This window comes from Ovis aries, chromosome 15 (genome assembly GCF_016772045.2).
Source record: "Ovis aries strain OAR_USU_Benz2616 breed Rambouillet chromosome 15, ARS-UI_Ramb_v3.0, whole genome shotgun sequence".
NCBI lineage: Eukaryota > Metazoa > Chordata > Mammalia > Artiodactyla > Bovidae > Ovis > Ovis aries.
Window position 1 is genome coordinate 46,054,947 of NC_056068.1, and position 15,902 is coordinate 46,070,848.

The 15,902-nt window shown below is 39.9% G+C and overlaps 1 protein-coding gene across 7 annotated transcripts in view; it reads left to right on the forward strand.

Annotated features, from left to right (window-relative positions):
• Nucleotides 1-15,902, forward strand: part of MRPL17 (mitochondrial ribosomal protein L17) — a 127,065-nt gene that overhangs the window by 45,746 nt on the left and 65,417 nt on the right. The window contains exon 5 of one of the 7 annotated variants that reach the window (XM_060399973.1): nt 11,921-12,851. The exons of the other annotated variants lie outside the window; for them this stretch is intronic. Coding sequence (XP_060255956.1) covers nt 11,921-12,088 — 168 coding nt within the window. The 3' untranslated portion in view covers nt 12,089-12,851. Of the gene's footprint in view, nt 1-11,920; nt 12,852-15,902 lie in introns of those variants that run through there. 7 annotated transcript variants of the gene reach the window in all.

A 15,902-nucleotide genomic window follows, 5' to 3' on the forward strand; every position in this document is an offset into this window, starting at 1 on the left:
GAAGGACTGATGCTGAAGCTGAAACTCCAATACTTTGGCCACCTGATGTGAAGAGCTGACTCACTGGAAAAGACCCTGATGCTGGGAAAGATTGAAGGCAGGAGGAGAAGGGGACACAGAGGATGAGATGGTTGGATGGCATCACCGACTTGATGGACATGAGTTTGAGTGGACTCCAGGAGTTGGTGATGGACAGGGAGGCCTGGCATTCTGCAGTCCATGGGGTTGCAGAGTCGAACACGTCTGAGCAACTGTACAACAGATTTGTGGACACAACAAGGGTAGGAGAGGTTGAGATGAATTCAGAGAGTAACATGGAAACACATATTACCATATGTAAAATAGATAGCCAGTGGGAATTTGCTATATGATGCAGGGAGCTCAACCCACTGCTCTGTGACAACCTAGAGGGGTGGGAGGGTAGGTTGGAGGGAGGTTTAAGAGGGAGGAGACATATGTATACTTGGCTGATTCATGTTCATGTATGGCAGAAACCAACACAATACTGTAAAGCAATTATCCTTCAATTAAAAATAATAATAAATAAAAATCATTTTAACCACACCCTCCCCAAAAAGAGGATAAGGGTTTCCCTCACAGATATCAACCAAATTAGAAGTCCTCTGGGAAACTTAAGGGTACTGTTTCCTACTATTTCAGCAGGAGGGCAAAGCTTGGAAGGGTTTGTCTGCAAAAGATCGATAAATGTGGCTTTTGCCTAGATGAGTGAATCCCACTGACATTTACAGAAGATCCACTAAGTTCTTGAGAAAATCTGTTCAGCAGAAACACTACTAAGCTGATGTTGGAGAGGTTGTCTGTTCATGTCTGTCAGATATAGCTGGTTTAGAGTATTGTTCAACTCCCCTATTTGCTACTGATCTTCTAATTGTTTATCCATATGGAAAGTATAGCATTGAAATCTCCCAAGTTTATTTGAGAACTGTATATTTCTGCTTTCACTTCTCAATTTGTGCTTCATATGTTTTAGATCCCTAGGTTTATATCTTCCTGATGGGTCCACATTTTAACAATATTTAGTGTTCCTCCTTGCCTCTTGTAAAATTTTTTATATAAATTTATTTATTTTAATTGGAAGCTAATTACTTTACAGTATTGTGTTGGTTTTGCCATACATCGACATGAATCCACCATGAGTGTACACATCTGCCCTATCCTGAACCCCCCTCCCGGCTCCCTCCGCATATCACCCCTCTGGGTTATCCCAGTGCACCAGCCCCGAGCATCCTGTATCATGCATGGAACTTGGACTGGCGCTTCGTTTCACATATGATAATACACATGTTTCAATGCCATTCTCCCAAATCATCCCACCTTCACCCTCTCCCACAGAGTGCAAAAACTATTCTTTACATCTGTGTCTCTTTTGCTGTCTTGCATACAAGGTTATTGTTACCATCTTTCTAAATTCCATATATATACGTTAGTAAAAGAAGATCAGTCCTGGGTATTCTTTGGAAGGACTGATGCTAAAGCTGATATTCCAATACTTCGGCCACCTCATGCAAAGAGTTGACTCATTGGAAAAGACTCTGATGCTGGGAGGGATCGAGGGCAGGAGGAGAAGGGGATGACAGAGGATGAGATGGCTGGATGGCATCACCGACTCAATGGACATGAGTTTGAGTGAACTCTGGGAGTTGGTGATGGACAGGGAGGCCTGGCGTGAGGCAATTCATGGGGTCGCAAAGAGTCGGACATGATTGAGCAACTAAACTGAACTGAACTGATGTTGTATTTGTTTTTCTTTCTGGCTTATTTCACTCTGCATAATAGGCTCCAGTTTCATCCACCTCATTAGAACTGATTCAAATGTATTTTTTTAGTGGCTGAGTAATATTCCATTGTGTATATGTACCACAGCTTTCTTATACATTCGTCTGCTGGTGGACATCTAGGTTGATTCCATGTCCTGGCTATTATAAACAGTGCTGTGATGAACATTAGAGTACACGTGTCTCTTTCAACTCTGGTTTCCTCTATGTGTATGCCCAGAAGTGGGATTGCTGGGTCGTATGGCAGTTCTATTTCCAGGTTTTACAGGAATCTCCACACTGTTCTCCATAGTGGCTGTATTAGTTTGCATTCCCAGTGTAAGAGGGTTCCCTTTTCTCCAAACCCTCTCCAGCATTTATTGTTGTAGACTTTTGCATAGCAGCCATTCTGACTGGCATGAAATGGTACCTCACTGTGGTTTTGCTTTGCATTTCTCTAAGTACTTTGGCCAACTCATGCAAAGAGTTGACTCATTGGGAAAGACTTTGATGCTGGGAGGGATTGAGGGCAGGAGGAGAAGGGGACGACAGAGGATGAGATGGCTGGATGGTATCACTGACTCGATGGACGTGAGTCTGAGTGAACTCCGGGAGTTGGTGATGATGGACAGGGAGGCCTGGCGTGCTGCGATTCATGGGGTCGCAAAGAGTCTGACACGACTGAGTGACTGAACTGAACTGAACTGAGTAATGAGTGATGTGGAGCACCTTTTCGTGTGTTTGTTAGCTATCTGTATGTCTTCTTTGGAGAAATGTCTGTTTAGTTCTTTGGCCCATTTTTGATTGGGTCATTTATTTTTCTGGAATTGAGCTGCAGGAGTTGCTTGTATATTTTAGAGATTAATTCTTTGTCAGTTGCTTCATTTGCTGTTATTTTCTCCCATTCTGAAGGCTATCTTTTCACCTTGCTTATGGATTCCTTTGTTGTGCAGCAGGTTTTAATTTCAATTGGGTCCCATTTGTTTATCTTTGCTTTTATTTCCAATATTCTGGGAGGTAGATCATAGAGGATCCTGCTGTGATTTATGTTGGAGAGTGTTTTGCCTATGTTCACCTCTAGGAGTTTTATAGTTTCTGGTCTTACGTTTAGATTTTTAATCCATTTTTGAGTTTATTTTTGTGTATGGTGTTAGAAAGTGTTCTAGTTTCATTCTTTTACAAGCAGTTGACCAGTTTTCCCAGCACTGCTTGTTAAAGAGATTGTCTTTTCTCCATTGTACATTCTTATTTCCTTTGTCAAAGATAAGGTGTCCATAGGCATGTGGATTTATCTCTGGTCTTTCTATTTTGTGCATAGATCTATATTTCTGTCTTTGTGCCAGTACCATACTGTCTTGATGACTGTGACTTTGTAGTAGAGCCTGAAGTCAGGCAGATTGATTCCTCCAGTTCCATTCTTCTTTCTCAAGATTGCTTTGGCTATTCAAGGTTTTTTGTATTTCCATACAAATTGTGAAATTATTTGTTCTAACTCTGTGAAAAATACCATGGGTAGCTTGATAGGAATTTCATTGAATGTATAGATTGCTTGGGAGAAGGCAATGGCACCCCACTCCAGTACTCTTTCCTGGAAAATCCCATGGATGGAGGAGCCTGGTGGGCTGCAGTCGATGGGGTCGCTAAGGGTCAGACATGACTGAGCGACTTCACTTTCACTTTTCACTTTCATGCATTGGAGAAGGAAATAGCAACCCACTCCAGTGTTCTTGCCTGGAGAATCCCAGGGATGGGGGAGCCTGGTGGGTTGCCATCTATGGGGTCACACAGAGTCGGACATGACTGAAGCGACTTAGCAACAGAAGCAGCATAGATTGCTTTGGGTAGTATATTCATTTTCACTATATTGATTCTTCTGATCCATGAACATGGTATATTTCTCCATCAATTAGTGTCCTCTTTGATTTCTTTCACCAGTGTTTTATAGTCTTCTATATACAGGTGTTTTGTTTCTTTAGGTAGATATATTCTTATATATTATTCTTTTCATTGCAATGGTGAATGGAATTGTTTCCTTAATTTCTATTTCTATTTTCTCATTATTAATGTATAGGAATGCAAGGGATTTCTCTGTGTTGATTTTATATCCTGCCACTTTACTATATTCTTTGATTAGCTCTAGTCATTTTCTGGTGGAGTCTTTAGGGTTTTCTATGTAGAGGATCATGTCATCTGCAAACAGTGAGAGTTTTACTTCTTCTTTTCCAATTTGGATTCCTTTTATTTCTTTTTCTTCTCTGATTGCTGTGGCCAAAACTTCAAAAAAAAAAAACCAAAACAAAACAAAACTATGTTGAATAGTAGTGGTGAGAGTGGGCACCCTTGTCTTGTTCCTGATGTTAGGGGAAATGCTTTCAATTTTTCACCATTGAGGATAATGTTTGCTGTGGGTTTGTCATATATAGCTTTTATTATGTTGAGGTGTGTTCTTCTATTCCTGCTTTCTGGAGGGCTTTTATCATAAATGGATGTTGAGTTTTGTCAGAGGCTTTCTCTGCATCTATTGAGATAATCATATGGTTTTTATTTTTCAATTTGTTAATGTGGTGTATTACATTGATTGATTTGTGGATATTGCAGAATCCTTGCATCCCTGGGATAAAGCCCATTGGTCATGATGTATGGTCTTTTTAATGTGTTGTTGGATTCTGGTTGCTGGAATTTTGTTAAGGATTTTTGCATCTATGTTCATCAATGATATTGGCCTGTAGTATTCTTTTTGTGTGGCATCGTTGTCAGGTGTTGGCATTAGGGTGATGGTGGCCTCATAGAATGAGTTTGGAAGTTTACCTTCCTCTGCAATTTTCTGGAAGAGTTGGAGTAGGATAGGTATTAGTTATTCTCTAAATTTTTGGTAGAATTCAGCTGTGAAGCCGTCTGGACCTGGGCTTTGTTTTCTGGAAGATTTCTGATTACAGTTTCAATTTCCGTGCTTATGATGGGTCTGTTAAGATTTTCTATTTCTTAAAAGTTGTACTTTTCTAAGAATCTGTCCATTTCTTCCAGCTTGCCCATTTTATTGACATATAATTGCTGATAGTAGTCTCTTATGATCCTTTGTATTTCTGTGTTGTCTGTTGTGATCTCTCCATGTTCATTTCTAATTTTATTGATTTGATTTTTCTCCCTTTGTTTCTCGATGAGTCTGGCTAATGGTTTGTCAATTTTATTTATCCTCTCAACAGACCAGCTTTGGCTTTGTTGATTTTTGCTATGGTGTCTTTTGTTTCTTTTGCATTTATTTCTGCCCTAGTTTTTAAGATTTCTTTCCTTCTACTAACCCTGGGATTCTTCATTTCTTCTTTTTCTATTTGCTTTAGGTGTAGAGTTAGGTTATTTATTTGACTTTTTTCTTGTTTCTTGAGATATGCCTGTATTGCTATGAACCTTCCCCTTAGCACTGCTTTTCCAGTGTCCCACAGGTTTGGGGTTGTTGTGTTTTCATTTTCATTCATTTCTATGCATATTTTGATTTCTTTTTTGAGTTCTTCTGTGATTTGTTGGTTATTCAGCAGTGTGTTGTTCAGCCTCCATATGTTGGAATTTTTAATAGTTTTTCTCCTGTAATTGAGATCTAATCTTAATGCATTGTGGTCAGAAAAGATGCTTGGAATGATTTCAATTTTTTGGAATTTACAAAGGCTACATTTATGGCCCAGGATGTGATCTGTCCTGGAGAAGGTTCCATGTGTGCTTGAGAAAAGGTGAAATTCATTGTTTATGGGTGCAATGTCCTACAGATATCAATTAGATCTAACTGATCTATTGTATCATTTAAAGTTTGTGTTTCCTTGTTAATTTTCTGTTCAGTTGATCTATCCATAGGTGTGAGTGGGGTATTAAAGTCTCCCACTATTATTGTGTTATTGTTAATTTCCCTGTTCATACTTGTTAGCATTTGTTTTACATGCTGCGGTGCTCCTATGTTGGGTGCATATATATTTATAATTGTTATATCTTCTTCTTGGATTGATCCTTTGATCATTATGTAGTGTCCTTCTTTGTCTCTTTTCACAGCCCGTGTTTTAAAGTCTATTTTATCTGATATGAGTATTGCTACTCCTGCTTTCTTTTGGTCTCTATTTGCGTGGAATATCTTTTTCCAGCCCTTCACTTTCAGTCTGTACATGTCCCTTGTTTCGAGGTGGGTCTCTTGTAGACAACATATATAGGGGTCTTGTTTTTGTATTCATGCAGCCAGTCTTTGTCTTTTGGTTGGGACATTCAACCCATTTACGCTTAAGGTAACTATTGATAAGTATGATCCCGTTGCCATTTACTTTATTGTTTTGGTTTCGAGTTTATACACCCTTTCTGTGTTTCCTATCTAGAGAAGATCCTTTAGCATTTGTTGGAGAGCTGGTTTGGTGGTGTTGAATTCTCTCAGCTTTTGTTTGCCTGTAAAGCTTTTGATTTCTCCTTCATATTTGAATGAGATCCTTGCTGGGTACAGTAATCTGGGCTGTAGGTTATTTTCTTTCATCACTTTAAGTATGTCCTGCCATTCCCTCCTGGCCTGAAGAGTTTCTATTGAAAGATCAGCTGTTATCCTTATGGGAATCCCCTTGTGTGTTATTTGTTGTTTTCCCCTTGCTGCTTTTAATATTTGTTCTCTGTGTTTGATCTTTGTTAATTTGATCAGTATGTGCCTTGGGGTATTTCGCCTTGGGTTTATCCTGTTTGGGACTCTTTGGTTTTCTTGGTCTTGAGTAATTATTTCCTTCCCCATTTTAGGGAAGTTTTCAACTATTATCTCCTCAAGTATTTTCTCATGGTCTTTCTTTTGTCGTCTTCTGGGATTCCTATGATTCGAATGTTGGGCATGTAACATTGTCCCAGAGGTCTCTGAGACTGTCTTCATTTCTTTTAATTTGTTTTTCTTTTTCCTCTCTGTTTCATTTATTTCTATCATTCTATCTTCTACCTCACCTATCCTATCTTCTGCCTCCATTATTCTACTGTTTGTTCCCTCCAGAGTGTTTTTGATCTCATTTATTGAATTATTCATTGTATATTGACTATTTTTTATTTCTTCTAGGTCCTGTTAAACCTTCCTTACATCTTCTCAATCCTTGTCTCCAGGCTATTTATCTGTAACTCCATTTTGTTTTCAAGATTTTGGATCATTTTCACTATCATTATTCAGAATTCTTTATCAGGTAGATTCCTTATCTCTTCCTCTTTGGTTTGGTTTGGTGGGCATTTATCCTGTTCCTTTACCTGCTGGGTATTCCTCTGCCTCTTCATCTTGTTTATTGCTGTGTTTGGGATGGCCTTTCCGTGTTCTGGCAGTTTGTGGAGTTCTCTTTATTGTGGAGTTTCCTCGCTGTGGGTGGGGTTGGACAGGTGGCTTGTCTAGGTTTCCTGGTTAGGGAAGCTTATGTTGGTGTTCTGGTGGGTGGAGCTAGAATTCTTCTGTCACTTCCAAAGCTGTTCCCTCTGTTTTAGCTTCTTCTGTGTGCTGGCCTCTTCAGTATCTAATTTCCACCCTGACACAAGGGGGGCGGTGGTGGACACTTTTTAAGGCTCACTTGTTCAGTCGTGCTGTGGGGAGGAAAGAACACTGCAAACAAATAACATTGGCGTGTGCTCGCAGTGTCTCAGCCACACTGGGTTTGCCCCTGATGACGGTGTGTGTGCTTTCCCTGTCTACACTGCTTACGCTCTAGGTTGCTCTGCCTGGAACATTCTGAGGCCAGCCCTGGGTTGTATGCACCTCCCAGGTGTAAGCCGCTCAGGTTCAGGTACTCAGGTAGCCCTCACAGGAGCAGACTCGGTTGGGCCTGCGTTTTGTGCCCTTCCCAGGTCCGAGCAGCTCAGGTGACCAGGCGTTTGGTGAGCACAGTCGCTGCGACTTATCGCCTCCCCAATCCCTGCTGCTCGGTTTTCTGGGTATACAACCGGCGCACCTTCTCAGGTGGATGTTGACTGTCCAGAATCCGAAGAAATCTTGGTTAGTAATGAAGCCTGCTTGCAGTTAGGTAGACAATGCCTCTCTGGGGCTGCAATTGCCCCCTTCCAGCTCTGGCTGCCCTTGCCTGCCTGTCTCCAGCGGGGGACAGGCTGTTCCGCAGCCGGCTAGCTCTGCTCAGTCCTTTGTTCTGTGAGCAGGCCTGGAGGTGTCTTAGGTTAGGGCTTTTTGCATAGCTCTAGTCAGTCCTTTGTTCTGTGAGCAAGCCTGGCGGTGTCTTAGGTTAGGCCTTTTTGCATGGTAGCTATCCCACAGTCTGGTTTGCTATCTCAAGTTAGTTCTCTCAGATTGCCCTCTCAGATTGCCTCCCTCAGGCCCGGTCCTTACTCTAAACAATGCCACCCCCACCTCCCTTACAGCCCCCGCTTGTTAGTGGCAGATGCAGTCTTCTGAGCTGCTTCTCTGATGGGATTTACCTTTGGGCACGTACTCTGTGGGTTTTAATTATTTATTTATTTTTCCTCCCTGTTATGTTGCCCTCTGAGTTTCCAAGGCTCACAACAGACTTGCCGGTGAGAGTGTTTCCTGGTGTTTGGAAACTTCTCTCTTTTTTAAGACTACTTTCCTGGGACGGAGCTCCGTCCCTCCCTCTTTTGTCTCTCTTTTTATCTTTTCTATTTTTTTATCTTTTCTATTTTTTCCTATCTCCTTTCGATGACAATGGGCTGCTTTTCTGGGTGCCTGATGTCCTCTGCCAGCATTCAGAAGTTGTTTTGTGGAATTTACTCAGCGTTCAAATGTTCTTTTGATGAATCTGTGGGAGAGAAAGTGGTCTCCCGTCCTATTCCTCCGCCATCTTAGGACCACCCCCAATTTTTGACTGAGTCTATTTTATCTGATCTTAGCACTGATATGTCAGTTCTCTTTTAGTAACTATTTGCCAGGAATGTCCTTTTCCATTCTTTTACTTTTGACCTATTTGTCTTGAATATAAAATGAGTCTTCTCTAGACAGCATATAATAGCATTTTGTTTTTTCATCTATTTTGAGAATATTCACCTTCTAGTAGAAGAGTTTAATCCATTTATAATTACTGATAATAAGACATTTATTTCTGCAATTTTGCCTTGTCTTTCATATGTTTCATATCTTGTTTGTTTCTCAATGTCACCATTAACTGCTTTCTTTTGTGTCTGGTATTTTTGTAGTGTATGATTTTTATTCCTTTCTAATCTGTTTTTCTGTATATTTAAAAGTTATTTTAGCATTGGTTGTGCTGGAGCTTACAATTAACCTCATAAACATGTAACAATTGTAAAAATTCTGATCCTTCATTTCTCCATCCCTCCCCACATTATGTTATTGCATCACAAATTACATCTTTCTACTTTGTGTGCCCATTTAACATAGGCTTATCATTATTTTATGATTTGTCTTTTTGATCAAAGTGGGAAAGAAAAAGGAGTCACAAATGAAAAATACACTAATACTGGCTTACCTATTTCTTTACCTGTGTTATTTCTTCACATGGCTTCAAGTTTACTGTCTAGTATCCTTTCGTTTCAACCTGAAGGACTCTTTAGCATTTCCTATAGGACACATCTAGCGTCACCAACTCAATGAACATGCATTTGAGCAAACTTCAAGAAATACTGAAGGACAAGGAAGCCTGACATGCCACAGTCCACAGGGTCACAAAGAGTCGGATGAAACTCAGCGACTGAACAAATAGGACAGATCTACTAGTGATGAATTCCCTCAGCATTTGTTAATCTGGGAATGTCTTAACTTTTTTTTTGAATGATAGTTTTGCCAGGTATAGAGTTATGACCTTTCTCGCTTTAGGTACTTTAAATATGTCATCACACTACCTTGTGACCTCCATGGTTTCTGCTAAGATGTCCAGTCTTTTTCTTAATGAGTCTCCCTTATATAGGACAGTCATTTCTCTTTTGCTGCTTTCAAGGTTCTTCCTTTGTCTCTGACTTTTAAAAGTTTTATTATAACCTGTCTTAGTGTGGATCTCTTGTGTTTTTCCTTTGTAAAGTTCATTGAGCTTCCTGAATGTGTAGATTCATATATTTAATCAAAATATGACTTATTGCTCATAGTTTCTTCAAAATTCTTTTACATCCCTTTCTCTCTATTCTCTCCTTATGAAATTTCCATTATTTGATGTTCTGTTATTGCTGGTGTCTCACAGATCTCATAGGCTCCCTTCATTTTGGTTCATTTCCTTGTCTTTATGTTCCTCAGACTGGATAATTTTAAATGACATGTTTTCAACTTCTCTGATTTTCAACGCTGACTGCTCAAATCTGATGTTGAAATTCTTAGTGAATTCATTTCCGGTATTGTAAGTTTTAACCTAGAAGTAGTTTGGTCCCTTTTTATAACCTGCATCTCTTTAGAGGTGCACACTGTTTGAGGAATATCATTTCCCTGGAGTTATACAATTTTTGTCCATGATTTCCTTTAGTATTTTGAGCATATTTAAGCCAGTTGAATTAAAGGCCTTGCTGACTAACTTCTATGACTTGATTCCTCATTGATAGTTTCTATTAATTTTTCTGTGAATGGGACATATTTTCTTGTTTCTTTGAAAGTTTTTTTCATTTTTTTGTGGAAAACTGGACATTTTGAATTTTATAATAAGATAACTCTTGAAATCATAAACTTTCTCATGCTCAGGGCTTGTTTTGGTTGGTTCCTGTGAGTTTTGGTTATATGTCTAGCATTTTTCTGCCTTTTTATGTAAGAATATTAGTGGTATGTGCTCTCAGGAATGTGTCCTTTATCTTATGGTAAGTTTATGCGTTGTTTGAGGTTTTTTTTTTGCCTGGAGACAAAACAAAAACACACCCAAACAAACAAAAGCAAGAAAACAAACAACTCCCTTTGCCTACTGGCTCAGTGTTTAGCATGCCTTGAATACTTTGTTGTTCAGTCACTCAGTCATATACAACTCTTAAGGACCTCATGGACTTCAGGACACCAGGCTTTCCTGTCCATCACCATCTCTCAGAGCTTGCTCAAACTCATGTCCATTGAGTTTGTGATGCCATCCAACCATCTTTTCCTCTGTCATGCCCTTCCCATCCTACCTTCAATCCTTCCCAGAATCAGGGTCTTTTCTAATGAGTCAACTCTTCACATCAGGTGGCCCAAGTATTGGAGCTTCAGCTTCAGCATTAGTCCTTCTAATGAATATTCAGGACTGATTTTCTTTAGGATTGGCTGGTTTGATCTCCTGGCAGTCCAAAGGACTCTCAAGAGTCTTCTCCAACACCACAGTTCAAAAGCATTAATTCTTTGGAGTTCATCCTTCTTTGTGGTCCAACTCTCACATCCATTTTTTGACATTACCTTTCCTTGGGATTGGAATGAAAACTGACCTTTTCCAGTCCTGTGGCCACTGCTGAGGTTTCCAAATTTGCTGGCATATTGAGTGCAGTACTTTAACGGCATCATCTTGTAGGATTTGAAATAGCTCAACTGGAATTCCATCACCTCCACTAGCTTTGTTCATAGTAATGCTTTCTAAGGCCCACTTGATTTCACATTCCAAGATGTCTGGCTCTAGATGAGTGATCACACCATCGTGATTATCCAGGTCGTGAAGATCTTTTTTGTACAACTCTTCTGGGTATTCTTGCCACCTCTTCTTAATATCTTCTGTTTCTGTTAGGTCCATACCATTTCTGTCCTTTATCAAGCCCATCTTTGCATGAAAATTTCCCTTGGTATCTCTAGTTTTCTTGAAGAGATCTCTAGTCTTTCCCATTCTGTTCTTTTCCTCTATTTCTTTGCATTGATCACTGAAGAAGGCTTTATCTCTTCTTGCTATTCTTTGGAACTCTACATTCAGATGCTTATATCTTTCCTTTTCTCCTTCGCTTTTCACTTCTCTTCTTTTCATAGCTATTTGTAAGGCCTCCCCAGACAGCCATTTTGCTATTTTGCATTTCTTTTCCATGGAGCCAAAGCAAAAATAATACCAAGCTGTGGATGTGACTGGTGATAGGAGCAAGGTCTGATGCTGCAAACAGCAATATTGCATAGGAACCTGGAATGGCGGGTCCATGAATCAAGGCAAATTGGAAGTGGTCAAACAAGAGATGGCAAGAGTGAATGTCGACGTTCTAGGAATCAGCGAACTAAGATGGACTGGAATGGGTGAATTTAACTCAGACGATCATTGTATCTACTACTGCAGGCAGGAATCCCTCAGAAGAAATGGAGTGGCCATCATGGTCAACAAAAGAGTCCAAAATGCAGTACTTGGATGCAATCTCAAAAACGACAGAATGATCTCTGTTCGTTTCCAAGGCAAATCATTCAATATCACAGTAATTCAAGTTTATGCCCCAACCAGAATCACTGAAGAAGCTGAAGTTGAATGATTCTAAGAAGACCGACAAGACCTTTCAGAACTAACACCCAAAAAAGATGTCTTTTTCATTATAGGGGACTGGAATGCAAAAGTAGGAAGTCAAGAAACGCCTGGAGTAACAGACAAATTTGGCCTTGAAATGAGGAATGAAGCAGGGCAAAGGCTCATAGAGTTTTGCCAAGAAAATGCACTGGTCATAGCAAACACCCTCTTCCAACAACACAAGGGAAGACTCTACACATGGACATCACCAGATGGTCAACACCAAAATCAGATTGATTATATTCTTTGCAGCCAAAGATGAAGAAGCTCTATACAGTTAACAGAAACAAGACCAGGAGCTGACTGTGGCTCAGATCATGAACTCCTTATTACCAAATTCAGACTTAAATTGAAGAAAGTAGGGAAAACTGCTAGGCCATTCAGGTGTGACCTAAATCAAATCCCTTATGATTATACAGTGGAAGTGCGAAATAGATTTAAGAGCCTAGATCTGATAGATAGAGTGCCTGATGAACTATGCATGGAGGTTCGTGACATTGTACAGGAGACAGGGATCAAGACAATCCCCATGGAAAAGTTAACCCCCTAAGGGCTTCAAATAGACAAACAGAATCGGTGAGATCAGGGTCTACTCCTTTCCCTTTGAAAGCAGGGATGAAGGTCTCACAATGGGAATGTGGCTATATCATCACGACTCTCTCAATCAGGAGAGGAAGGTGGCTCAAAGGCAAATAAAAGTGTCACAACACTCCCCTGCCATTTGTAAGTTGCCTTTTGTTGATCAGCACACATAAACCTTTAATTGTTTTCCAGATTTTCAACAAAGTAGATTCTGATGGGTTTTTTCCTCATTTATTGTTTCAGTAGAAGGATGGACCCCTGGAGTTACTTATCCCTTCATATTTGCAGATGTTCTCCCATGTAATTTACTTTTCATAATGGTTGTGCTTAATAACTGTCTTACAAAATCCTGAACATTTAACAATTTCCCCATGAAACAGTATAGGCTGGTTCCAGGATACCATGCAATATGGTCACTGAAGGCATAACAGATGTTTACAGAGGTTTCTTAGAAGGCAATAAGAGGGAATCTATAAGAAAAGTTTCCCAAATCAGTCAAGAATTGAAGGCCTATGACTGAGATTTTATTCCTCCCTGAAAATGCTCTTGTATGATTTTCTAATCATTTTATCACTTATTCTTGTCCCCTACACATACCCCACTTCTAATCTCAATGAGAGTTTCTCACAACATAGACCCTTACCCACTCTAGCTCTCAGTTATCAGAACTGCTGAAGATTTTAGGCTCCTTTCAGCAGGCAATGTAATAAAATATTGCAGTATCATAAGATAAATATCAGACAATATTCTACCTCAAGACTTTGCAGAAGAAAATGTATGAACCAAAATTTCATAGGCTGTGTTATTATTTTAAACATTATATTTATAACTAGGGTCACAGGATATAAAAACAGTACTGAAATGTTTATTTGTAAACTAAACTTCCATTGAAGAATGAAGTTGAGACAGACTCTATAGTACATGAAAATATTTTCTTATGTGGAAAAGTTTTCTATCCTTGCCAAGGCACTGCTAAATTTAAAAAAAAAAAAAAAAGAAAAAGAAAAACTATTGTTACTGGAAAATGAGAGAAAGAGAAATAAAACTGAAAGCATTTCCACATAGAAATGGGTAGAAGCAAAGGAGGGGCTCACCTTGACAGCTGGGTGATGAATAAGGCTTATATGTGTGACGGTTCACCCAGGGGCACTCACACACATACACATAAAAGATAACCCACCTTATAATCAGTAGTCCTCTTCTTATATTACATTTATTATAACATTGTAATAGTATTATATTTAATATCATATTGTTATTATTTATTATATTATATCAATTTATGTATGAATTATCTGTTTCCTCACCCTGGGTGAGCAAGGACATCTCTGTCTTCTTCAGCAAGCAATCTATAGAACCTAGGACATTACTGGCAAAAGACCAGTATTGGTAAAACTGAAATAAATGTGGGGCATCTTTGGTTGGCCTTCCCTGGTAACTCAGATGGTAATCTGCCTGCAATGTGGGAGACCTGAGTTCAGTCCTTGAGTTGGGCGGATCCCCTGGAGGAGGGCATGGCAACCCATTCCAGTATTCTTTGTCTGGAGAATCCCCATGGACAGAGGAGCCTGACAGGCTATAGTCTACAGTCCATGGGGTCACAAAGAGTTGGACACGACTGCACAGCACAGCACAACCTTGGTTTATTTTTGCTCACTCGGATCTATAATATTTTCTGGATTAAAGTAGCTTAGATAAACACAAGAAAGAAGAAAAGGGTTTCATTGATCTTAACAATCAGTAAGATGAAGGTAGAGAACAAAAATGTTATTTAACTTAGCAACCAGAGATTGAAGGACAGGATTGTGTTTTTAAAAGTCATGTGGAACAACCTAAACTTATGAAAAAATAGTAAGCTGAATGTTCATTAGTTTATTTAGCCATCATATATGCATATTTGAGGGGTTCCCTGGTGGCTCAGATGGTAAAGAATCTGCCTGCAGTGTGGGAGACTTGGGTTCAATCCCTGGGTTGGGAAGATCCTCTGGAGGAGGGCATGGCAACCCTCCTCCATTATTCCTGCCTAGAGAATCCCCATGGACAAAGGAGCCTGGTGGGCTACAGGATATGTGGTCACAAAGAGTTGGGAGTAACTAAATCCATTCATATTTGATGACTCAGAGAGTAAAGAATCCACCTGCAGTGCAGGAAACCCAGATTTCACCCCTGAGTTGTGAAGATCCCCTGGAGAAGGAAATGACTACCCACTGGAGAACTGCCTGGAGAATTCCATGGACAGAGAACCCTGAAGGACTATAGTCCATGGGGTCAAAAAGAGTGACCAGACACGACAAAAAGTGCTCAGACACGACTGAGCAACTAAGCACAGCACAGCACACATAGTCAGACTTACTAAGATAATGTGTCAAGTTTTTGGAAATATTATAGTGAAAGGAATAAAGAGACTGAGAGCTTAAAGAGGAGACAAACTCCAACCTGTATTTATTTCGAATAGGAATGCCTGAGCATGTCTGGGGGCTAATATGAAACAATCAGGGGAACAAGACAGATGCAAAGTATCAAATAAAGGATAAGTGAGAGAGCAAAGCTCAAAGAAGGTGGATGAACCTTATGCATTCTCTGGAGAAGGGAATGGCAAACCACTTCAGTATTCTTGCTTTGAGAACCCCATGAGCAATATGAAAAGACAAAAGATATGACACGAAAAGATGAACTCCCCAGGCCTGTAGGTTCCCCATAGGCTACTGGAGAAGAATGGTGAAATAAGTACAGAAAGAATGAAGAGACGGAGCCAAAGCGAAAACAACTCCTAGTCGTGGATGTGACAGGTGATGGAAGTAAACTCCGATGCTGTAAAGAGCAAAACTACATAGGAACCTGGAATGTTAGGCCCATGAATCAAGGTAAATTGGAAGTGGTCAAGCAGGAGATGGCAAGAGTGAACATCAACATTTTAGGAATCAGAGAACTAAAATGGACTGGAATGCATGAATTTAATTCAGATGACCATTCTATCCACAACTGTGGGCAAGAATCCCATAGAAGAAATGGAGTAGCTCTCACAGTCAAGAAGAGTCTGAAATGCAATACTTAGCAGAAATCTCAAAAATGACAGAATGATCTCTGTTCGATTCCTAGGCAAACCATGCAATATCACAGTAATCCAAGTCTATGCCCCAACCAATAGTACTAAAGAAGCTGAAATTGAACAGTTCTTGAA